General features: G+C 51.3%; 1 protein-coding gene across 10 annotated transcripts in view; it reads left to right on the forward strand.

Moving 5' to 3' along the window:
* Nucleotides 1–18,800: 18,800 nt before the first annotated feature.
* CELF6 (CUGBP Elav-like family member 6) overlaps nt 18,801–24,695 on the forward strand; it is a 224,400-nt gene continuing 218,505 nt past the window's right edge. For all 10 annotated transcript variants that reach the window (XM_084642408.1, XM_084642405.1, XM_084642413.1 and 7 more), the window contains exon 1: nt 18,801–19,071. In XM_084642408.1, the coding sequence (XP_084498534.1) occupies nt 18,837–19,071 (235 nt within the window). In that variant the 5' untranslated portion in view covers nt 18,801–18,836. The remainder of the gene's footprint in view (nt 19,072–24,695) is intronic.

Here is a 24,695-nt window from a genome sequence, read left to right on the forward strand (position 1 = left end):
ACTGCGGGGGGCACCCCTCCCCCCGGCAGTGCACTAGCTCCGGTCCCACTGCAGGTGGGGCAGTGCCCTGAGGGGCTGCATTCTGAGCTCAGTCAGCCTTCTCCCTCAGTGGAGTCACTCTGGCTTTGCCCTGGTGCCAGCAGGCTCAGAGCATGGCTTTCGTGCGGGCCAGGACCTGGCTGCATGCCTGGCAGGTGAAGCTCTGCTTTGCTGTTTAGTCCATTGAGCCAGCAACTTCATTTTCTGTGGCCCTGCAAATGACTCAGGACTAATGAGTGACTTATTGGAAGGGCTCTAAAAGAAGGGCAAAGTACCCAGGAGGGGAGTGGAGGGGCCTTCCTCTCTTGCCAGCAACCAATGAGATTCTGGAGGGAGACTGCCCCAAAGTGGGGAAGCAAGGAGAAAGCTTCCATCAATCCCCTGCCCCCCAAGACAGGGGCTTTCTTTGCCAAATGTACCGGTGCCCCCAGGCCTCCCCAGATCTCCCAGAGCAGCGCAGAGGGCATGTTGCCAGCGGCACCCAATGCCTCAGAGGGGCAGTCCCTGGTGTTTCAAAACTGAAGCCAAGAAAATCTTCCAAGCAAGCATGACTCTTCAATCAGCTGCTGGGCTGCTAGGCCTGGAGTGTGAATGCACCATGCTACCCCTGGAGCAGGAGTGCTGAGCATGGATGCTTCTCCCTGCATGCATCTGGGGTTCACAGCGATCCCCAAACTGATCCCTGTGAAGGTTTCTCACTGCGTAACTCCCACGTGTGCTGTTCACGGCAAGGAGCAGCGCTCTGACAATCCAGCTGGGTTGGTTAGTTTCCACTTGATATTTCTCTTCCCCGATTGGGTGACACTCAGGACCAAATTTTTAAGGGCTCAGCACCCTAGATGAGGATTACATTTTCTAAACTCTGGCATCACCCATGACTGAGCTGTCTGAGCTCTTCCTCAAATCCACCCAGGCATCCTGCTGCCTCAGTGCAGGAAACCCTGGGCCTGGCTCTCTGGCCCGTGCTGTGCAGGAGGCCAGACTGGATTGTCACACTGAGCCCTTCGGGCCTTGGGAGCATGGAGTTCTTTTGAAAATCACAGCCTGACTCTTGGGGCTGGGTTTCCGGTGCGAATCCTCAGGGTTCTGAGACGGTGATTAAACTGGGACTGTTCCCAGGGCCGATGCTATCCCCAAAGCGGCTCGCTGGAGCAGTCCCAGCACGTGTGGAGTGGCAGGTCGTGGAGCACTTTCCAAAGGCACCTCCCAGCTCTTCATTTCACAGCCGCCACCAGCTACAGAGATGGGAACGAGTGCCAGCTGCTGCTGACACTGACCGATCTGAACCTGCGACCTCGGCCAACTAGCAGCGTCTCCTGGGGTGCGGAAGAGATGTGACTCAGTTGCCCTGGGCACAAAGGAAGTTCATTAGGGAGGTGCTGGGCATGCACTGATCCTGCCACTCTCTGGGTTTGCAGGAGGGCAGGTTGTGATGCAGCCTGTTACCATACAGGGCCAGCCTAAATCCTTGGCTGGATTAGGCTCTCATGGGCTGGATTGCTGACAACTTGGTGGCCCAAGCGTCTCTGAGCTTGGTGTGAGGGCACAGTATGATTGGGGCCAATAGTGTGAGCACACTGAGCTGGGACTCAGGCTCTCTGGAAGGAGACTGGGGGCTGCATCTGTGTTTGCACACACAGTGGGACTCTCTGCTCGGCTCCATCTGGGCAACGGATGCAAGTCCCGTTTTTGCCGTTTTGTCAGTAAGGCAGAGCTGCTCATTGGCTTTGCCACATTTCCGTTCCAGGTCGCTAGTTCCACCCCAGCTTGGGCTGCTAGGGACTAAGACACGTTTTCAAAACTAGCCACTGAATATGGATGGCTCAGAATCACGAGCTGGGCACTCAGCAATGGCCATGCTCAGAACTGGAGGCCACTTCTGAAGGGGGGTCTCTGGGCTGAGGGGGTCAGTCTCTTTTCTGGGCGACAGGTGGGTGCCCCCATCACGAACACATTCCTTTATTGGTAACCCCAGCAGAGAGATCCTGGAGACTAAATTTCCTCTCAGTGGAGTGGGGTCAAGAGACTCAGCAATTGGCAGTGCGTTCTCTCAGGACTGTAGGGAGTGTTTGCATGTAGCTTAGCATCAGTATAAAATAATGCTGAAAGAAAAAAAGTCGCAAATCAAACCAGGAGGCTGAGCCCAGCTGCCTGTGCGTCCCAGCCCTGCCTGGCATTGCCACGTGGCATTGTCAGAAGGAAGGTTCATTTTGGTCTGCTCCCAAATTTTCATTCACGCTCTGGAGTCGTGTGACGGTGGGCAGTCAGTCCTCTAAATCACAGTAGAGCCCAGGAGTCAGCCCACTCCATCCCATTGTGGCCCTTTAAGATTTGGGGAAGTCTGATATAGGCAAGGACCTAGGAAACAGGAGACGTTGGCAGAGAGGAAGCGGTCCCAGGAATAAGTAGTATTTAGCGGGGCACCCAGTACCTTGTCTTTAAGGGCCTGGGACGAGGAGCCTTAGAGAGTGGGTGGGGAAAGGCTCTCCCCTCTCTCAGCCAATTCGGATGAGCTTTGGGAAGGGGACCAATATAAATGCTGTTTCCTTCCCCATAGTACAAGCAGTTCAGTCTGCTGACCTGGCGGAGGCTGAAGGTAAAGAGGCAGCTTTGGGAAAAGGAGAAGCAGGCACAAAGTGCAAGCCTGCTCTAGGAAGAGGGCTAGGGGCACCGGAAAGGGGAAGGAACCTGCCAGGCCTTACGTGGACCCAGAGTGGGTGTGAACTCATGAGACTAAAGCAGTGGGTTGCAGCCTGTAAAAAGGGTTAATAAACCAGCCCCTGCAAGGCAGGTGTTTGTTTGAAGTAATCTGGCCTGGGTAACTGATTGAATGAACCAGAGCCAGGTTGGTGGGCAGGCCACAAGGGACCACAAGGGGGCGTGCTCCAGGGCGGCACCCCATTCTGGGGGAATTCAGTGTTAGGAAAGAGACGGAATAATAAGCATCAGCTGGAGTCAGGTTTAGTGCGTGCAGGGGCTGTATTAATCATCCCCCCAACTTGGCCAATGAACTTCAGTCCTGACCTGTAGCCCCCTTGTTAGTCCAGTCCTGGGCTCCTATACATTGATCTGCAAACTTACTTCAATCTGCCACCCACCCCCATTTCAGTCCCAGGGCTCCTCTTCAGCTCTGACAACGTGATCTTCAGCCCCGCACTTCTCTTCCAGTTTTGGGTCTCCACATCAGGGTCACAGAGGTTTTTGGGGATCCAGGGCAAAATCTGAAAGTGACCCCCCCCCTTCCAAAAAATGACCATGGAGATGAGGGAGTTTCCGAAGAGCACTACTGAAAACTTTCAAGCTGATTTGTGAGGACAAAAGACAAATCACATCATGTTTATCTTTCTTGGGGTTTTTTGAAGCAGACGCATTTATGACAGCAATTGGAGTCAGGTTCCAAAGCGGTTGACTTTTTTTTCAGCTGCTTCAGATTTTGTAATTTTGCAGATAAGTGAATGTAGAGCAACATTAAAAGATGAACCTTCAACTTGCTTTCCTGGTTTTCATGGTCGTATGCACTGGGCCTGTCTTCATCATGGAGTGTTTTCCTCTTTCGGCCTCTTCTCTTCTGGAAATCTTGTTCCAGGCCAGTTGCCACAAGTTTGGATTTGCTGAGAATCAGGCCAAGATTCTCAAGGGTACTCCAGTTCACTTAGCTGGGATGGCGCCAGCCTTGGTTCTTCATCAAGTTAAGCTCAGAGGCTCGAAGTAAACAGCTGATGTTGTCAGCGGCTGGGAAGGTTTGAAACCAGAAAATACGCAGGAAAACGCATGTGAAAGATTGTAACCATTGAGACAAACATTCCACTTGGTTGCATAAGTTGAATTCTTCCTTCCGTTTCACCGGAGCCTGGTGAATTTCCCTGGGTCTCTTCACTAGCGCTTTCATTGCTTCAGGTCTTGCCCTCCCCTGAGTCTGGGATAGACTGTGCAGTGAAATGTGCAGCGTCCTGTAGGATTTTCCATCGGGCAAGACTGGAACTGAAGAAATCCACGGCTAGACTGGTCAGGGAGACAAGCTGTTTTGCACCTTGGCTTATTTGCACCTTGGCTTATTGCACCTTGGCTTATTAGTGATCTAGAACCCCCTTTCATCTTCTTCCCTGCACCTGAGTGAGTTATACGGAGAGCTGGAGCCCACCCTCTAATGAAAACTCAAGAGGAGGTTTATGTAAGCTGGAGCGCCTGCAGCACTGGCCTTTAGTGAGCTCGCTACTTAGTAAAGGGTCCTGCTAGCCCAGGCCTGTGCCGGTCTCACACACAGGCTGTGCAGAAAGCAGACACAGGGGGTCTGTGACAGAATTCTCTGTTCCCCCAGTTTTTGCATTTTATTGTTTCTCGAATCCATGTCAATTCTCCTTGCGCCTCTCGTTGAGATGGAATACCAGAGTTGATGCTTGAGTGATCGGTGGTCACTAGTAGAGACACGATAAATCGACCCCTGCTGGATCAGTCGCTACCTGTCGATCTGGCCGGTAGTGTACACATGCCCTAAGGGCCAGATGTTCAAAATCTGACACCACCTCCCCCAAGCCCCCTTTTTGTATTTTCAGTCTGTGGATGTAAATAATTGCAAGTGAAAATCAGGTTTGCAGCGGCTGCAAGTGCCCTTTAAGAGGGGGGGGGAGCTTTTTGCTGCCCCTGGCCATGCCACTCCCCCCACACACCTGACCTTCTTTGGGACCCCCCCCCAGCAGCCCAACCCCCTGTCCAATGAGCTCCACCCCTGCCCAAAAGCCTCAGATCTCAAGGGGACCACCCCAGCCTGTCTGCTCCCAAGAGCTCCTGCCCTCCTTCCTTGCCTTACCCCACTCTGCCAACCTCTCTCTCAGGGGACACGTCCATCCTGCTTCCAGCCCAGTCCCTGGTTTCACCAGCCAGCCGGTGAAGACCCAGGGCGCCGCACACAGGAGTTGCACTCACTGGAGTGGTGTTGTGACCCCCTGCGCCAGGTCACACCACCACTGGCTCAGATTTGGCTGGGCCCTGGCCTGGGTGGCCCCTCTGGCTCTTCAGCCTGAGATGCATATGTCTGGATTGTGTCCATGGACATATGTCAACCAATAATCATGTTGTGCCAGAGCAGGGAGGCCTTGTCAAAGGGGGGGACCCAGAGCAAATTGCCCCTTTTCCCTCCTCCCTGCCTCCCCACCACCACCCCCCTGCACCACTCTGCCAGTGCTCCTCAGTATCTTCCTGCAGCTTGCCCTTAGAATCATAGAATATCAGGGTTGGAAGGGACCTCAGGAGGTCATCTAGTCCAACCCCCTGCTCAAAGCAGGACCAATCCCCAACTAAATCATCCCAGTCAGGGCTTTGTCAAGCCTGACCTTAAAAACCTCAAAGGAAGGAGATTCCACCACCTCCCTAGGTAACACATTCCAGTGCTTCACCACCCTCCTAGTGAAACCGTTTTTCCTAATATCCAACCTAAACCTCCCCCACTGCAACTTGAGACCATTACTACTCATTCTGTCATCTGCCACCACTGAGAACTGCCAGGTGGGCTGCATTGTCCTGAACTGCAGTACGAACAGAGCCCTCTCGGGTCCCAGGCTGAGGTTCCCGGGCTTGTCTCACTTGCAAACTAGCCTGTGCCTTCCCTGGATTTGTCATTCGTTCCCCTGGGAATGTGGGCTGCGGAGGAGCCGTCTAGCCATATAGTTTTAACTGGCAGGGCCACTTCATCTTCACTGCCTTTTGTGGAGGGGGCGGGAGGCACCGAAGGGACCAGTCGATAGTACTGATGGTCGCAGCCCATGGGTGCGAGGTGCTATATGGCCCAAGAGGGGAAGGGGGCCCTATGCCCAGGCAGCTAACTGTCAAAAGGGTGGGGGTGCAGTGTCCATGCAAAGGGACAGTGTTACGGATGGGCACACAGATACAGAGACAGACCCAATATGGACCTTACTTCATGAGGAAATTAAAGCACAAAACAACGAGCCCAACCAGGAGATGCCCTCAGAGATCTACAGGTTCAGGCACGGGGCCATTGGCCTCTCCTGCCCCTCCCTAGCATTTTGGGGCAGTTCCTCTGTGGGGCGGCATGGGGTCTGCTGGGCTGCGGACAGAGACTTCATAGACTCTCCTGCCCCCCAGGGTCTATAGGAGGGCTTGGCACTTCTAGACTGTGTGCTTCAGCCAGGCCCCTGACTCCAACCTCGCCAGCATTTGGGGGTGAGTAGAAGTGTCTGGCAATGCCTTTGTTCCCCTATCTCACTGCCTCCCCACATCCTGGGGCTCCTGGGTGGACTGGGCCCCCCTTCCCCTTTGCAGCCCAGTAGTCTGTAACCCCAGCGTGCTGCTCTGGCAAAATTGAGTTTTCTGTAATGTAATTGCTGCAGTGATTCAGTTCCTGTAGCATTTAGTGTAAATTGTGTTCTTCCCGAGCAGCGCACAGGTCAGCTCTGACAATAATGACTGCAAGTCAGAGTCCCTGGCACCGGCTGCACAGAAAAGGTGCAATTGGTTCCCCAGCAGAGCTTTAGCCAGAGATACAGCTTCTTTGATCAAGTGTGAAATTCATTTCCTGGCTGTATGGAATACAATTCCAGTGCCGTGCTGCTCCCTCCACGGGGACAGGGCTGCAGGAGGGGGTCTCTGCTTCGCTTTGTCCGCAGGGGCTTGGGGGCAGGAAGAGGAGGTGACTGGGGAGAGGAGGAAGGATGAAATGGGGGGACCAGAGAGAGCTGCATGAAGTTTCCCAGGGCAGCACTCCCAGTGCCAGTTTGCTCAGCATCTTGCTGACTCCCTGACCAGCCTGAGACGAGTCTTGTGCAGATTCCAAACCCTCCAGTCACAAGAGTCACTCGCTGCCCCAGCTCTGGGCTTCCCCGTCCACAGGCCTGCACAGCCATCCCTAGGGGTCCCAGCAGGGCCTTTGCATGAGTGTTGCTAGGTGGAGGGGTAGAGCTAGCGGTGTTTTGGGGTGTTTGGAGCAGGGGAGGAAGGGGGAGAAAGAGATATCCGGTTAAAAATAAACATTGCACATCACCCGTACATTTAACCCCCCTACACACTTACAGCCGTGTGCACATACACACGAGTACACGGAAACAGACGTACACACCCACGTAGATGTCTTTATACGTATGCACACACCCAGACACATGCACACAACAAACTCATTATGTAATGACTGGGGGTCTATTTCCTTTTGCTAGTTTCAATAAACCACATTCTAATCCCGATTCCACCAGAGTTAATCCAGAGTCAGGCTATTGAAGCCCATAGAGCTAATCCTGATGTACAGCAAGGGGACGCGGCTCAGATGCTAACTAGCTAACGAGTGTCATGATTTCCTTTAAGTGTGTGGAGCTGACAGTGGTGCTGCCTGGGGTCCATGGTGCATCGGTGGGTGCTACCTAGGGACAGCCTGCAGGAGGCTGTGGAGTAACACCAGCCAAGGATCTGGCCCCAGGACTAACCTGGGTAGCGTAGCCTGCACTGAGTGTGATCGGGTGAGTTCCTGAGCGCTGCTCGGGGATGTGTAGGTCAGCGCTCCCTGTGGCAGTGCCCACTCGCAAGGAGAAGCTGGTGGAGGATGGGAGCCAGGAGGAGAGACCAGTCCGGATTCAAATTGCGTCCTGGACCTGGGAGCAGGTTGTGCCAGGAGGTGGGCCAGTACTGCCCAGCCCCTGAGGCAAGGACGCTCATCGTGGCTTTACGAGCTCTTTGTCACCAGCCCCAGCTTGCAGGCCTTGTCCCTGCTCTGCGTGTGCTGCAACAGGCAATGGGACTTATAAGGGCGGGTGCCCTGCAGCTGCCAAGCCCTGGTGGTGGGTGCCAGCCTGCTGCTCCTTACTAGTGGGCTCCACCTCCTGCTTCTCCCTCACAGCCTTTGTGTGAGGTCTGAGCCCAGCCAGAGCTGGCACAGCACAGCTCCAGGGCCGGGGCAACAGGGGCTTTGCTGGGATGGGGGCAGGGCCCCATGGATGCTCCTGCTCTCAGCCCTGGCCGCTGCCCAGTGCGGAGGGGACTGTTCCTGGAGAAGCTGCTCCAGGCCTTGAAGGAGGCGAGAGGGTGGGGAGGAAGGGGGAAAAGAGAGATGTCACAGGAAAAGAGGTTAAGGAGGGAATGGGGGGGGGAGAGATGGAGGGTCATCGGGGGGTGGGGGGAGAGGAGAGAAAAGGGGGTCAACAGACAGGACCGGTAAAGAGAAAACGCTGAAGCAACAGATAAGGGGAAAGAAACTGGTGTCAGGTGGCTCCCTTTGTGCCCTGTCCACAGGCCAGGTGAGTCTTTTATAGCCCTATCCAGGAAGCCCTGGGGGGTTTCAGCTCAAGCTGTGGCTGCTCATGCGTTTAGCTCTAGAAGTCTCCGGGGTGCTGGCCGAGATGGCAACCACCACCCTGGCACTGTCCCAATTAACCACGCAAGCCGCCTGGGATGCACCCGTCCCCCAGGACAGCCCATCCCGCCCCCTCCTGTGAGGATTGTGCAGGCCGTCACCACAGAGCACGCGTGAAAAGGGCTCCCCGAGCAGGGCTAGAAGCTGCAGCAAGGAGCAGACAGGCAATAGGCTCAGGTGGGGAGGATCCGAGGGGGCTGATCTGGGGGAAGAGACGAGGCACCGGAGCTTGGCGGGACGGGGATGTTCTGCTTTGAAGTCATGGGATCTCTTGCTGTTTGGTTTTATTTCTAAACGAAACCCAAGAATGTCAGCATTTCCCGGGACATTTTCGAAAAAATTCCATTTTGGGTCCATGAGAAGGTTCTGTTTTGAGAAACTCAGCATGGTCCACTGAGATTACAAGTGGTTCTTGTCTCTCTCACATCACTTAGATCAGACTCAAACCTCAAACCAGTTTGGAAACAAAAGGTGCTTTGAAGAGAAAAAGCGAAATTTTGTCAAAATCGAGGCTTTCCCAGGGGACGTTTGGATTTTGACAAAATGGCATTTTCCCACAGGAAATTTCTGACCCACTTTCCTAAGCTTTGTTGGCTGCTATTTCTCTGGGCAGCACATACTGTCCAGCCATGACTGGCATCCCCCTCTCCCCTCTGTACACACCCAGGTAGATCTACAGAGTCATTTCCCACATGGACTCTGTCCCACCAACAATGGAGATGTGGCCATGTGGCCAGCATATAGAGGGGACAAGTTTAGCCCCAGGTCCTCAAAGCTATTTAGGCACCTAACTCAATTGATGTCAATGAGGATCTAGGCCTCAGAGTTTGTCAGGAGGCAGCATGGCAGGGGTGATACAGGACATCTGGGATTTCTTCCTGTCTCCCCATGTGGTTTTCCCCACTCTGTGCCTCAGTTTCCCCATCTCATAATACTTCTGTGTCTCCTAAGGAGTTTGCGGTCCTTATTAGAAACAGACTACAGACACACTCGGTGGCAGTGAGTCAGTCAGCCCTTCTGTGCTGGGCTGTGCCCTCATGTCTCTCCACTCACTGGGCCAAATCTGCCCGAGGGATAGTGCCATTGGCTTCACTAGAGTTACAGCAGGGCTGAGTGTGGCCGGCTGCATTCATGCGCTGGGGGCCTGTATGCTTGCAGAATTCATAGGCGGCTCCCTCTAAAGACCATCAGTGACTTGAGAAGCGTCTTACACTCCTTCTCTTTCAATAAGTGTCTTTGGAGCTCGGTGGCCCGGTAGTACTGGGTTTGGATACGCAATGGGTCCAGCGTGGGCACCAGCAGAGTAAGGTCTCCTTCCACGGCCTGCCGCCTCCGCCCCAATCTGGCAAGATGGCCTCTCAGCCTGAGAGGGGAGTAGGGTCTATGCAGTCCTTGGTACTTCTGCTGAGGCTGCCAGGGGAAGGGGCTGACCAGCCCCCGGGATGGAGGTATTGTCTGTGGTGTAGCTGACTAGCTGAGATCCTCAGTGCATTTCACACAGGCCACTCAATGGGCATCGGCTGGGGGACGGGGTTTACAAACCCCATGCTGAGCACTGGCAGAAGGGAGAATCTCCCCCGCATACAGGCTGAAAACACCCATCACAGCTGCTAGAGCTGCCCATCATGGAGGTACGCACCACAGCTGGGACCAATCAGGAAAACAAGCCCAGCTAGAAAGGAAGGAGAATGGCAAGAGCTGGGGAAGGAGAAAGGCCTGGGGGGGGAGGGGTGACAGCAGACCCATGCTAGCTGCTCTGCAGGAATCTGACAGCCTGGTAGGGGACGAGGGCAAGCCCTGGTAAGGGCTGAGTGACTCATTTTAGGTTAAGTTGATGGGCTGGGCTAATTTGAGATGAATAGAGGGCCACCAGTTAGGAGAAAGCTGGGACCTCTGGAGAGACTGCCCCAAGAATAGCCAGCAGACAGTAATTAGGTCAGCACTAGCCTGGGATGGATTTGAACTCATGCCATGGAGGAGCAAGATGCTGTAACCCATCACCAGATCCCAGACAAAAAAGAAAAAAAAAACGGGCTGGGGCTTTTGCCTGCTGGCCGTCCCCTCCAGCCTCCCTAGAGCAGCGTTAAGCCATGGTCCAGACCCATAACCTGCCAGTTTCCCAGGGAGCTTTTCTCCTGCAGACACTTGTCAATTCAGATCACTCAAACCTAAGGCAGGAGGATTTGGAACAATAGTGTTGCTCTTTCCCCCACAGAGCACCTTTCATAAGCCCACCATTGAAATGCAGCCTCCACTGAGGACGGCTGCTTATCAGCACCCAGCGCCCCTAAACAACGGTTTATGAGACGCAGTGAAGAATCCCATATCCTGGGGGATCTGCAGAGGGAATTTAAGGAGGCAGAATGCTACAAACCAGGCTGGAATCTGGGGATGACAGCCTGCCTTGTATAATGGGGGCCATGGGCTCTTTAAGAACTACTGGCTAGACTGCTGAACTCACTGCCACAGGAAGTTTTTGAGTTCAAGAATTTAGCAAAATTCAAAAAGCATTTGACCATTTATAGGGCTTAAGGTGATCTCCAACTATGAGAGAGCAGGATGGTCTATGTGGGGGACTGCATGGTTCTTGCATCTTCCTGGAAAGCACCTGCTGCTGGGCAGTGTTGGAGAGAGGATACTGGCTGGACCTCGGTCTGACCAAGTCTGGCAATTCCCATATTCCTTTGACGTTCAGAACCTCCTGTAAAATGGGCCCTCCAGCTGCTCAGTGCCTCCTCACGCTCTCCTGGGGTACTGCATCAGTCCTGACTGAGATGGAAGAGCACCATCTTCTGTCCGGTTTCAGAGTAACAGCCATGTTAGTCTGTATTCGCAAAAAGAAAAGGAGTACTTGTGGCACCTTAGAGACTAACCAATTTATTTGAGCATAAGCTTTCGTGAGCTACAGCTCACTTCATCGGATGCATACTGTGGAAAAACCATCTTCTGTCCATTTGCAGCATCTTCAGTTAGCCTTGGCGGCACCCCATTCCAGCACTGACTCATGTACTGGATGATCTGCCAAGATTCCACCCCATGGTGGTAATGCTCCCTTTCTGGCACTGCGTCTCCCACCTGTGGGAAATCCCTGCCCTGGGTGGGTTGCTAGGTGGCTCGTTGCAAAATTGCTGAAAAATTGAGCCCATTTGGGAAAATGCCAGTGCGAGTCTTTGAAGAGTGTGTTGGAAACAGCTCCAGTGATCACCCGGGCTGCTGAGCTCTGGATGTATTAAATAAAATAGACTTTCATTATGTAAGTGGCAAGAAAACTGCCAGAGACCCCAGTGTAGTAATTATGATGTCTTTTATTAGAAGCATGGAAAAAGATGAAGATTGTATGGCCCTGGAGACCTCCTGCAACTTCTTTGAGGTCTGGAAATCTCCTGTGTTTTTGTCCTCTCTTTTAGACTAATAGGAGATGTCATGATTGCATTCCCCATGCTACAGTTCATTTTACGAGGCTGTGTGAATCTGGAATCTGATAGAAAAGTGGCATGTGAACCCGGCCGGGAGGGAAGGAATCCAGAGTCACAACTTGCCTTGGAGATGGTTCAGGACAGGAGGGAAGTGTGTGTGTGTGTGCTCACACCTGATGAGGTGTGTCTGTTATCATTATTGTAGTTGTGGCCTAGCAACCTCAGTCATGGACCAGGCATAGGCACTGTACAGACACGGAACAAAAAGGCAGCCCCATCCCTCAAGAACTACAATATATATTGTAAGTATAAGACAAGAGACAGCAGGTGGAGACAGACAGACAGATGGGGGAGCACAAGGAACCAATGAGATAACATTGTGTCTATCTGGGTGTGGTTTTGTGTATATACAGGTATGTGCAAGTCTCTTTGTGTTGTTATTATTAACCGTTGAATTGCAGTTATGCTTAAGGTCCAAGCAAGACAGGCCCTCATTGTGCTAGGTGCTGTACAAACAAAATTCCCCTGAGATGCATTCCATATGTTCACCTGCCCTCCCCTCCCATGAGAGCCATGCTGGGTTCTAATATTAAGCATGTAGAACCAGCATCTGTCTCTCAACCTGCCAGAGCTGTCCTCTTACCCCTTCAGAGGGCATTAAGATGAGTGTGCCCTGTGTATTCTGGGTCCATTACAATAACAATATGCAAAGTTTCTTGGAAATCACTGGGACCTGTGCACATGGTCTCCATGATGCAGAGCTGTCCTGCCCATGGCATCATATGACACGGGGGGAGATCCAGGAGAGAGTCACTTTCCTCTAGCACTGAACAAGGAACTTGGGAGATAGCATTACCCCTAAAGCTATTCTGGCTCTCTCCTTGCCTCTCTGTAGAGCTTCTGCATAGCATCTTCCCCAGCACCCTGGCTTCCTGCTACCATTTTAAAGGCACAGGACACATGTCCTCACATATGGAAAGAAGCTGGTTTGGTGGTACACGGGCAATAGCTTTTGTTGCTAGACAGGCTGGGCCAGATCCATAGCTGGCATAAATCAGCAAGCAGTGATAGTATGGAGGAATGCAAACCACCATGCAGCAGGCCTCCTTTCCCAATCTGGGTTGTGATCTCAGATTTAAGCAGGGTTGAACTAGGTCACTACTTAATGGGAAATCCCGAAGGAACTTGTAGATGCTGTGCATGATTCACCAAGAGGCGCTCTCCCTGCTGAGTCAGGGCTGACTCTGTGTCCCTACCTCTTGTGATGGGGAGGGATGTGACCTCTGGGGTTGCTTCTGAAGACAGGTATATAATTGGGGTGCATAATTCCCTGTTATCCTGCATCTTGTGTCCTTCACACAATGATTGCAACCCTGCACCCACTCTATACACACTTTGCATGGGTGAAAGGAGTGAGAGAATAGAAAATCAGTCCTAAGCGGGAACGGGGAGAGAGGCAGCAAGAGAGAGACAGCGAGAGAGCAGGGGTGTTGAACCTAATGTTCTGGCTAAATCTGACCCTGGGTCATTCTGCTCTATCCAATGAAATTCCCTCTGATGCCTCAGTTCGATATGGGATTCTTGTCCACCTTCTACCTTCAAACGTGGCTCTAGCATTGCTGGGCGCTGTCAGAGAGCTGCCATGCTCTGTTCCAGAAATGGATGCAGTGAGCAGTGAACAGTTAGCCAAAAACTCAAAAGGTAATAACAAAATGTTTTTTAAGTACATCAGAAGCAGGAAGTCTGCTAAACAACCAGTGGGGCCCCTGGACAATCGAGATACAAAAGGAGCACTTAAAGATGATAAAGTCATTGCGGAGAAACTAAATGAATTCTTTGCTTCAGTCTTCACAGCTGAGGATGTTAGGGAGATTCCCAAACCTGAGCCGTCTTTTGTAGGTGACAAATCTGAGGAATTGTCACAGATTGAAGTGTCACTAGAGGAGGTTTTGGAATTAATTGAGAAATTTAACAGTAACAAGTCCCCGGGACCAGATGGCATTCACCCAAGAGTTCTGAAAGAACTCAAATGTGAAATTGCGGAACTATTAACTATGGTTTGTAACCTGTCCTTTAAATCAGCTACTGTACCCAATGACTGGAAGATAGCTAATGTAACGCCAATATTTAAGAAGGGCTCTATAGGTGATCCTGGCAATTACAGACCGGTAAGTCTAACATCAGTACCGGGCAAATTAGTTGAAACAACAGTAAAGAATAAACTTGTCAGACACATAGAAGAGCATAAATTGTTGCGCAAAAGTCAGCATGGTTTCTGTAAAGGGAGATCATGTCCTACTAATCTATTAGAGTTCTTTGAGGGGGTCAACAAACATGTGGACAAGGGGGATCCAGTGGACACGGTGTACTTAGATTTCCAGAAAGCCTTTGACAAGGTCCCTCACCAAAGGCTCTTATGTAAATTAAGTTGTCATGGGATAAGAGGGAAGATCCTCTCATGGATTGATAACTGGTTAAAAGACAGGGAACAAAAGTTAGGAATAAATGGTAAATTTTCAGAATGGAGAGGGGTAACTAGTGGTGTTCCCCAAGGGTCAGTCCTAGGACCAATCCTACTCAAATTATTCATAAATGATCTGGAGAAAGGGGTAAACAGTGAGGTGGCAAAGTTTGCAGATGATACTAAACTGCTCAAGATCGTTAAGACCAAAGCAGACTGTGAAGAACTTCAAAAAGATTTCACAAAACTAAGTGATTGGGCAAAAAAATGGCAAATGAAATTTAACGTGGATAAATGTAAAGTAATGCACATTGGAAAAAATAACCCCAACTATACATACAATATGATGGGGGCTAATTTAGCTGCAACTAATCAGGAGAAAGATCTTGGAGTCATTGTGGATAGTTCTCTGAAGATGTCCACGCAATGTGCAGCTGCAGTCAAAAAAGCAAACGGGATGTTAGGAATCACTAAGAAAGGGATAGAGAATAAGACGGAGAATATCTTATTGCCCTTATATAAATCCATAGTACGCCCACATCTTGAATACTGCATACAGATGTGGTCCCCTCATCTGAAAAAAGATATACTGGCATTAGAAAAGGTTCAGAAAAGGGCAACTAAAATGATTAGGGGTTTGGAACGGGTCCCATATGAGGAGAGATTAAAGAGGCTAGGACTTTTCAGCTTGGAAAAGAGGAGACTAGGGGGGTTATGATAGAGGTATATAAAATCATGAGTGGTGTGGAGAAAGTGAATAAGGAAAAGTTATTTACATGTTCCCATAATATAAGAACTAGGGGCCATCAAATGAAATTAATGGGTAGCAGGTTTAAAACAAATAAAAGGAAGTTCTTCTTCACTCAGCGCACAGTCAATCTGTGGAACTCCTTGCCTAAGGAGGTTGTGAAGACGAGGACTATAACAGGGTTTAAAAGAGAACTGGATAAATTCATGGAGGTTAAGTCTGGCTAATGGCTATTAGCCAGGATGGGTAAGGAATGGTGTCCCTAGCCTCTGTTTGTCAGAGGGTGGAGATGGATGGCAGGAAGGAGATCACTAGATCATTACCTGTTTAGTTCACTCCCTCTGGGACACCTGGCATTGGCCTCTGTCGGTAGACAGGACACTGGGCTGGATGGACCTTTGGTCTGACCCAGTATAGCCATTCTTATGTTCTTATTCTTATGTTCTTGTGTCACCCATATGGCTTATATCGACAGCTGTCCATTCCCTCCCTTAACATACATGTTGTCTTGGAGTAAATGCACATGAATCACTACGAATGATGGGTGAAATCCTGGCCCTACTGAAGTCAACGGCGAAACTCCCACTGGGGGGGATGGGCTGGAATGACGGCCCCTGCAGCTCAGAGTTTTCTATATACCAAAGCCACAGTGGAGTAGGAGCAGCAGCAATGCCTCTCACCCTGCCCTATCGAGGTACCTCAAGGGACCAGCCCAGAAAAACAGAAGGGAGTTCACACTGCACAGCTCACTCAGCCCTTGGCCTCTCCACTTGGACTGACAAGGGGGCCAGCGGAGACCCCCCTGATGCTGATTATAGTGGTGCTGGGCAGTTCCTGGGTTCTTTTCAAACACCTCCCACAGGCCAAAGAGGCTGGCGGTGTTGCTCCTCCCAGCTGGCCCATTGTCTCCCATGATCTTGTTCTTGCCCGTCACAGCAGTGCCCATTTGAGCCTCCAGGTGGGGTCTGGAGATTGGCCTTCAGGTGCTGGTGTTCCTTCAGCTACCACACTGCTCTCCAGGCCTTTCAGCTCACTTCCTCTCTCTGCAGCCAAGGGCTGCTGGTCTGGGCTGCGGGGGATGCTGAGGGGGGCGGGGGAGGCAGCTCTCACACTCATGGCTGGCTGGTTTGTGCAGAGGGAGTATGAGGGGTTTAAACATTCCCCTGTGGAGCATCTGGTAGGTGAACAACCACATGTCTGGAGGCCCCTTTGGAGCAGCCATTTCATCATACACCCAGGCGGCTGCGGTTATTTGGCAGTGTGCGGGGGATGGTGGGTGTCACGGAGTTACCGCGTCAATGCTCTGGAACTACTCTGTATGAAGCCAGTCAGGACTCTGGGGGAGCCTCCTCTCTCTGAGCACACTGTCACCAGGGCAAGAAGCTTACACAGCTTCGACCTTCCTGGGTCTGACCTCGGAGCATTCAGCATCCCCATCCACACCGTACGCTTCCCACAGCGAGTCTGCCCAGGTGGGGCTCCTGGGGAAGCCAGAGGGTCCTGCACCCCAACTCCGCAGACAGACGTGACTCTCAGCCAGCTGGTAAAACAGAAGGTTTATTATTCAACAGGAACACAGTGTAGAACAGAGCTTGGTATCACAGAAATCAGTGACTTTCAGCCAAGTGCATCATGGGAGTCCTGGGTCAGACGCCCTGGACTTCCCCTCTTCCAGTCTCCCCACCAGACTGCCAGCTTCCAGCAACCAACCTCCAACACCCCCCTTGTTGTTCCTCCTCCTTCTCTTTGTCTCCCTTCCGGGGCAAAAGGTGTCACCTAGTCACATCCCCCCTCCTGGGTCACAGGTTACATAGGTGCAAACAGCTGGGCAGCCTCACCTGCCCTGAGGGCATCAGCAAAAATCACACACACCCAATTCCCACCACCCAAGTATTGGTGCAGTACACAGGGAAACTAAGGTACACACAGTATTAGTATAGGACAGTAAGACTCACATGCAACATGACAAGATGAATAAAACCCCACTTCGTCACAGGAGGATAAATGTGGCTCCTTTCCACATGAGGCCTCCTCCCACCTCAGCTTCCCACAGCCTGGGAAGACCATGCACAGCCAATGGTGCTGCACATTGCTACCAAGAGAGGGACTGGCTAGGCCTGAGCTGGGAAATATGGGCATCTCCTCCAGTGCCCATGGTGTACTGAGCACAAGCTGGAGAGGCTGAAGGGATGGGAATTAAGCAAATGGCATCTCACTCCCACTGTGTTTGCCCCCACTGGGAGTGGGGGGAGGGCCTGAGCTCTGAGATCTCATTTTGCAGGATGAGGGTGCTTCCCCTCCACACTCTGTTAGACAAATCCAATCTCCCTCCCCATCATCCTCCATTCAGGGCAGTGTGAACTCAGGGGGAAGTGTGATCTGAGATCCCATCTCCCTCTACCCCCATATGCAGAGCCCTGGCATTAGGCTCTGAGGGCCCTGCCACTGGGGATGCAAGAGGAGCCCAGGTTCCCCCCAAAGCTCCCTCCTGGGTTGAGAGCTTTTTACAGGCCCAGGGAGCTCCCCAGTTACATGTTCCCTTTCAACTGACCTTTCAGTTCCTCCAGGCTACTGGATGAGACTATAAAGAGTGTGCTGAAATCCAAAGTGCCTCACTGCATAGCCAGCTTGCTAGGCTTCTACCCCAGCTTGTTTAACATAATATTTGTCATAACAGCTCCCATTCTGCTCCTGACCAGTGTATTTATGTTAAAAACAACATAGGCCCAGGTCCACACAGGTATTTAAATGTCTAAATTCCACTGAAATCAATGGAAGATCTAAACTAATCTATCTATCCCCATACACCACCTCTATCTAATCTATCTAATCTGATATTGGACAGACACCTAACCTTAACACATCTGATGAGAGAGGGTGGGATTTTATTAGATATTTCTGTTGCATTCTGTCCCCTTATACCCCTTGTTAAAAGGCAAATGTTTCTGTCTGGCAGACCCTAAAGTTGTCAGTTCATGAGCAGCTGGAGAGATCCTTCTTCTGATTGCACAAAGCCTCCCCTTCTGCAGGGGTGCTGGAACAATCTGCGTAGCCGGGGTGCTGATAGCTACTGAACCAAACTGTGCCCTGTAGGTGATGGAAACCACTTCTAGCCAAGGGTGCGGCAGCACCCTCCCGCGCACTCCTACACCTATGCTCTTCTGCTGCCAGCTGTCAAAACACACAAATGCCCTACCGGGGAGGAAAGAGGCTGGCAGCTTGGCTGAGTCCAAGGGGTGTGCGTGGTGCTGGGTGCTGCACCTTGCTCCGGCCCCTGGTGTCTGCTCCTGGGGCCAGCACGCACAGGGCTGGCACCGCTCCCCTCCCACCGCCTTGGCATTTACCCTCTGCCCAGCTCCCCCAACTCTTGGTTTGCAGGGCAGTCAGCCCTGATCCTCCGGCCTCTGCCCCGGCTCCCGCCCGCCCAGCTGAGCCGCTCATGCATCTGCGGCAATAGTAGCTCCCTTTGCTCTCGGAGCGGCTCCGGCGCCCGGTGCCAGTCCCACGGAGCAGGCTGGTGCAGCCCACCCCGCCCTGCCGCTCCGCAGCCCCCTCCCCGCCGCGCCCCGGGCACCCCCAGCCCCGTGCGCGGGGGAGCGGGGCTGGCAGGGGGCGGGGAGAGAGGTTGTCTCCCAGCCCCTGTCCCGCTGCCGGCTGCCCCCTCTGATTGGCTCCCGCTGCCTCATTATGCTAAACCCTTGCGTCTCGTGGCGGGCTAGCCGGCTGACGTCATCCGGCCGGGGGGCAGGCGCGAGCGGGGCGCGGAGGGGCGCGCAGAGGCGGCCCCGCGCGCGGAGCAGGAGCGCGGCCGGCCGCGGGAGCATGGCCACGGGCAGCGGCGGCGCCGCGCTCAGCACCGCGGACAGCGCCGCCAGGATGAACGGGCTGAGCCCCGGCCCGGCCGGCATCGCCATGAAGGACCACGATGCCATCAAGCTGTTCGTGGGGCAGATCCCCCGCAACCTGGAGGAGGGGGACCTCAAGCCCCTCTTCGAGGAGTTCGGCAAGATCTACGAGCTCACGGTGCTGAAGGACAGGTTCACCGGCATGCACAAAGGTAGGGGCGCCCCCGGGCCCCGGCCCGGAGCAACAAAGGGCCGGCTGCTGGGGGGAGTGGGGCCCGGCCCCAGCTCCCCGCCTGCACCATGCACCCAGCCCCCACACCCCCCCAGATTACCCACCCAGCCCTGCTTCAACTGCCCCAGCTCCCCCACCTGCACTGTGCACCCAGCCCCCAAAGCCCACCAGCTCCCCAGGCCCCGTGTGTGCAAGGGGGAGAGGATCTGGCCCCCAGCATCCGCACCTGCACCCAGACACTCTCCAGTCACCCACCCAGCCCCTCTGCAGCTGCCCCCAGATCGCAGGACTCTGAGCCATGGAGAGGGTAAAGTTGGGTCAGATGAAGAGCAGGGTGCCTGGTTATACATTTCCCCCTCCCCCCGTCCTTGTGGGGCTGAGCCCCATGTGTGCCATCGGTAACTGCTGGCTTTGCCACATTTGCCAGGAGTGGTCTGGTTCAAGCATGGATGGGGGACAGGCACTGGGAGTTGCCTACCTCTCCCTCTTTGTCTAGTGATTTAAATTAGTGCCAAAAAATTGAGTTTGTGTTTAGAAATCAATATTTTCGTGCCCATGGGGGGGGGCAGCTTTTCGGTTTGGTTTCTAGCTGGAGAGAAAATCACTTCAAAATAGAGAATAAAACCTCTTGATCCCTTTAAATAATAATAATGGGGTGTTTATGGCTGGGCTTATACTGCAGTTGAGGAACAACATTTTGCAGGGGAAAATGGTGTCTGTCATCGGCTGGCAGCTGGTAACCTCGCTGAATGTCGAAAGTCGGGGGGAAACAGTCCTGGAAAGGATTACCTGTTGGGTGACTTCTTGCAACTGTTGTTAAAGTAGTAGCATGCAAAAAGCAAAGGGGTAAACCAATTGAGTAGCAGCAGCCAAAGAGCTAGGCGAGGGAAGCAGACTCAGTTTGCCTCTAGGTAAATGCTCTGATTTGTAATACAATAAATGTTCCTCATCCATCCCAGCTAGGTCCTTAACAAATACTCTGTTTTGTATTTTTAAAAGGAATAAAGAAGTAAGGTACTCCCTCTTGATTTGTAAAAAGCAGAGGATCCAAATCCGACTCTGCTTGATAACGGATTCCCTACTTATGTTTCAAAATCTTGGTTTAGCTTTAAATGTGTCATGGAATATTCTCTGCTCCTCAGAGGGATTCTTTTCAAGGGAGAGAGGTAATGAAAGCTGGTAAATTTCAGAACAACCTGACCAGGCGGGAGCTTAGATCACTGTCCCCCATCCCCAAAACTGCCCCTCCTGAAAGATCTACAATAATAAAATCATCCCATGCCTTTGCAACTTTTCCTCGGATGGCTGTTCTGAAAAGCTCCCCTGCTAAATACAAACCAGAGGCCTTGTAATCCTGATTGCTTTCTCCTTTGCAGAATTAGGAGTTAATACCCTGTAGCATGCGTGAGTTCATTACTCCTTGATTTCCAATATTTCCCAGGTAGGATTCCTGAGATAAGGGGTTTATATAATGCTGAGCCCCAGTTCAGGTAGAGGCACCAGATGACTGAAACAGTGGGGGAAGCACAGAACTGGTACATGGGAGGTTAGATCTCTCCCAGATGGAAAGAACAGAATGGTTTCCAAGACATAAAATGAGACTCCAGGATGCAGGTAGCAAGAGGTATTCTCTGGAGTTTCTAGGAAGCCAAAATGAAACTTGGTCTTTAACATGATAGATGGATGATTGTTCCGCAGCTGGCAACTGTCTGGCCATTTTAACTCTCTAGTTCTCAGGTCTGTTACTGTTACCCTTCCCCAGTCCAGAAAAATAATCAGACTTGTGCAACTTTAAATATCATACTGAAAAAATGCATTTTAATTTGAGACACTCATCTCATTAAAATGTCATCCCTCTTTACTTTTTAAGTTTTGGAGTGGAGCTAGCTCATGTGTGTGCATTCAGAACTTCTACCAGACATTTCAGGATAGATAGATAGATTCCTGCAAACCACCCTCCCACCCCCCGCAACCCGGAGGAGAGTGCTGAGTTGGTTTGAAATGGTAAATATTCTAAATGCAGACAGCTGATAGGAAAGGGACATAAATGGCTAGTATCTAAACGGCGTTAGTTGGATATTTTAAATTTTACATCAGCAACTTTTCTAAAATGCCAAAAGATAATTTGTGTGAGTGCATGTGATCTCCCCGCTTTACACAGGAGAGTAAATACATTACACATAAAGGAAGTTTAAAGATTGCTAAACAAACAGAACAAATTGGCCGCCCCCAATCGCTGTTGTCTATCCCATTGCAGGCTGATGGCAACACTCATTGCATTGCTCCACTCCTGAATTCATTCTATTTGAAGGCAAGTTGATTGCACTTATTAAGAGTTATTAATACTTAATCATCTGGCAGATTTAATTGTGCCAATATTAAAAATGCATCAATGTCAATTTCATTCATTAAATATTTACTTTTTTTGAAGGGAAACTGTTTTGCTGCTGTTTTAATATCACTTTAAGAAGCTTTGAATAGGACCTAATAAAATAATTGGAAGAGAAAGATGTATACAGCATACAGGGAGCTGGGCAAAATTCTTCTTTCCTGTTTGCTTTGGCTAATTCTTTTTGCGAAACTCTAGTGAAATATCATTCATTCATTTCACCAGCATAATAAAGACGGGGTAAATAGATTTGTGCCTGGGCTGGGCAAATTGTGCTGTCAGTTTTGCCAGCCAGAGATATAAACAGTGCAGGTTAGATTGTGCAACCCTTATACATAACAACGAGCATTTACTCACATGACTGTGGCAGAGTTACTCATGTGAGTAAGAGCGCACCAGATTGAGAAATCTTACGCTAGTTGCATTTTTGAGTCACAAACCAAAGCATGTGATATTGAAAGGGCCAGAAACCAGTTCCCTTTTTCACACTGAGTAGCCCCTCTCCTCAGGAATAACCCCTTTACAATCAGTAGGAATTACTGAGGGCAATGCTACTAAGAGGATCAGAATCAGGCCCAAAGAGATTAGATCGAAAGATGTCAAAATTCACCCTTGTAGTTTAGTCCTGAAAATAAAATAATAAATTTGTAGTGTAGCAGAAGGTGGCTACATTCTCTAATCTAATCTAATCTAATCTAATCTAATCTATCTGTCTATCTGTCTATCTATCGAGTGTTTTCTTAGCACTCAGCACTGGAAGGAGCTCAGCTGAACTAGGCTTGACCCATAAGGACAAGATTTCTGCTTGCACCCCTTTCCCGCCTTAAATTTAAAATACCAATCAAACCTTTCCTAGAATAGTTTTACAAACCCTTTCCCTGCAACACTAAGTCCTGTCCATCATCCCCGAGTATTTCCCATCACAATAACACTCTGAAACAAAAATCTGGGGCACAAATGATGTCTCATAAACAGCAAAGCACTCTGAATTCCCCAGAATTACTATCCCTTCATTTTTGCTTTCCTTCATTTTTTCCCTTTTCTTACTTTTCCCTTCTCTACCCCTTTCACTCTTTGATCTGGCATCTGCACCATCCCTCCTTGCTCCCTCCTTCATTGACAATTTTTCCGTACGGTGTCACTGCTGAGATTTGGGCTCTTCCTTCAGTCTTCAGGATTTTTTTTGTGACTAAATTGAAATGTGCTATTGAAATTTAGCCTCTGGACCCAGATTTGGTGACAGAGCTGATGGGGGTTGGAGAAAGTGAATCAAAATGTCTAATGAAGGAAGAAAAGGAGCTGTGAAGAGAAGGAAATAACTGGCAGCACCAGTTTTGCTCCTTTCAGCACGAAGACACAGGGCCAGGGAGACCACACGCACGCACACACACACGATCTGCACCAACATAGATTGTGGTTTCTTCCTATGTACTATAGTAATTAATACCAATAACATCCGATCCCCTGTATTGGTACATAGTGCCTTTTGCCGGGAAGAATTGGTGCATGGTATGTTACAGACAGCTTCTGGGGATGTGAACCCCAGGGCGTGTTACAGACTGCCTCTGGGGACATGAAGAGGTGTTTATTTCTTTGCCTTTGTCCACCACTGAAATGCAGCTGCCTCTGGGGAGCATTGCATTGCAAGTGTACTGGTGCGAGGCACAACAGTTCAGGAGAGGGAGGTAATGGGACCAAGGTGCTCAGTTTTGCAGGGGGAATTTAGGGAGGCAGAATATAAATGCCAGAGTTGGGTGTAAGAGTATAAATACAAAAGCTAAGTGTCTGCATAATGTGAGTGTAGAGAGACTTTGTGAAGGGCGGGGGAGGGAGATCTGTCCTGCTATACTATGTGCACAGGGCCTAACTTCACTGGCTAACACCAGCTGCCCTCCCTCAGCAGCCAGGAGGGCTCTGCTAGACACCAGGCGTGTAAGCACAGAACCTGCATTGAGCTGGGTTAGCAGATGCAGTGCTTGAAATCTCAGTGCCTGGACCCCTGTCTGGATTGAGGGTCCCACCAGAGGATCCAATGTGGCAGAAGAGCCAACTTTGGGAGTGTTCAGCGAATAGATGCTGCTGTAGACAGAGTCACAATTCATGCTCCTGATCAGAGACAGCTGGGAAAATGCTGTCTTTCTTGAAGGGCCTAGTCCAAAGCCCATTGACCTCTGTGGGGCTTACTGGTTTCTGATGACAAATTGTAGCCCATGCAAGGCTCCCTCTTCCCAATCCCACATTGGTTAGGGGCACATCAAAGCCCTTCCTTGCAGAATTAGCATACCCAGTGCAAACTAAGCTGGGGCCTGGCTCCTGAAATGCCTTTGTGCCCATCTGAGGAGCTGAGGAGATGTGGCTGAGATGGGCTGTGTTCTCCTGAGATGTGGGGTGACCCTGTCCTACAAGGGCACCCCAGCTTGGCTCTCAGCAGAGCCCTTCTCCTGATGCATGGAGAGCTCTCTCGGTAGAGCGCTTTTGGAGTCAAGTAAAGGTTATGCTGGGAAAGGCCTTGGATTGCCAGCCATGGGGATATGTTTGTCCATAGAACAGGGACTGCATGGGTGACTGCAGGGTAAGCATCCTCCCACATTGCCCCATCAGTGTGCATCACTGCTCCAGTGAGAGGGGAGCTCGCTCTTCACATCACAGTCACTCCTTGGTGACTCTCAGCCAGGGGGTCTAGCTGGTGCCAGCTCTCATGAGACCGCTAGGACCTGGTCTGAGACCCATTCGCTCAGCTCATGCTGAGGCCACCAACCAGCCATCGTGGTCTGGACGTTGGGTTGCTACAGTGTCACGTCCATTGCCTGGCAGAACAGCCACTGCTGGTCTTTGCTAGTGGCCTGTTGGGAGAGAAAGAAAGGGAGAGGCAAGGCTGTAGGAATATGAATAATGGCCGGAGAGCCAGAGTCTAGCTGCCTGCAGCATTTTCAGCCCCTTGGGCCAGGCAGAGGGGCAGGGATGGGGTGGCTGCCCTCTTGGCTTGTGGAGGTAGGGAACCTTTCTCTTTCCAGTGGCTTGGCTTGCTGAGGGAGAAGAGGTTACAGTGACATGGTCTCCCTGGTTACCAGCTCCCTGGAGAGTCTGGGAAGATCTGTGTGACACACAGCACCCCCTGGGGAATGCCGTGTGAGCCACTCATGACAAAGCTCCAGTGGCATGGGTGTAATGCAGAGCAATATCCACCCACCCACCACGGGCAGGAGTGCATGGAC

This window comes from Lepidochelys olivacea, assembly GCF_965140295.1.
Source record: "Lepidochelys olivacea isolate rLepOli2 genome assembly, chromosome: 10".
Taxonomy (NCBI): Eukaryota; Metazoa; Chordata; order Testudines; family Cheloniidae; genus Lepidochelys; species Lepidochelys olivacea.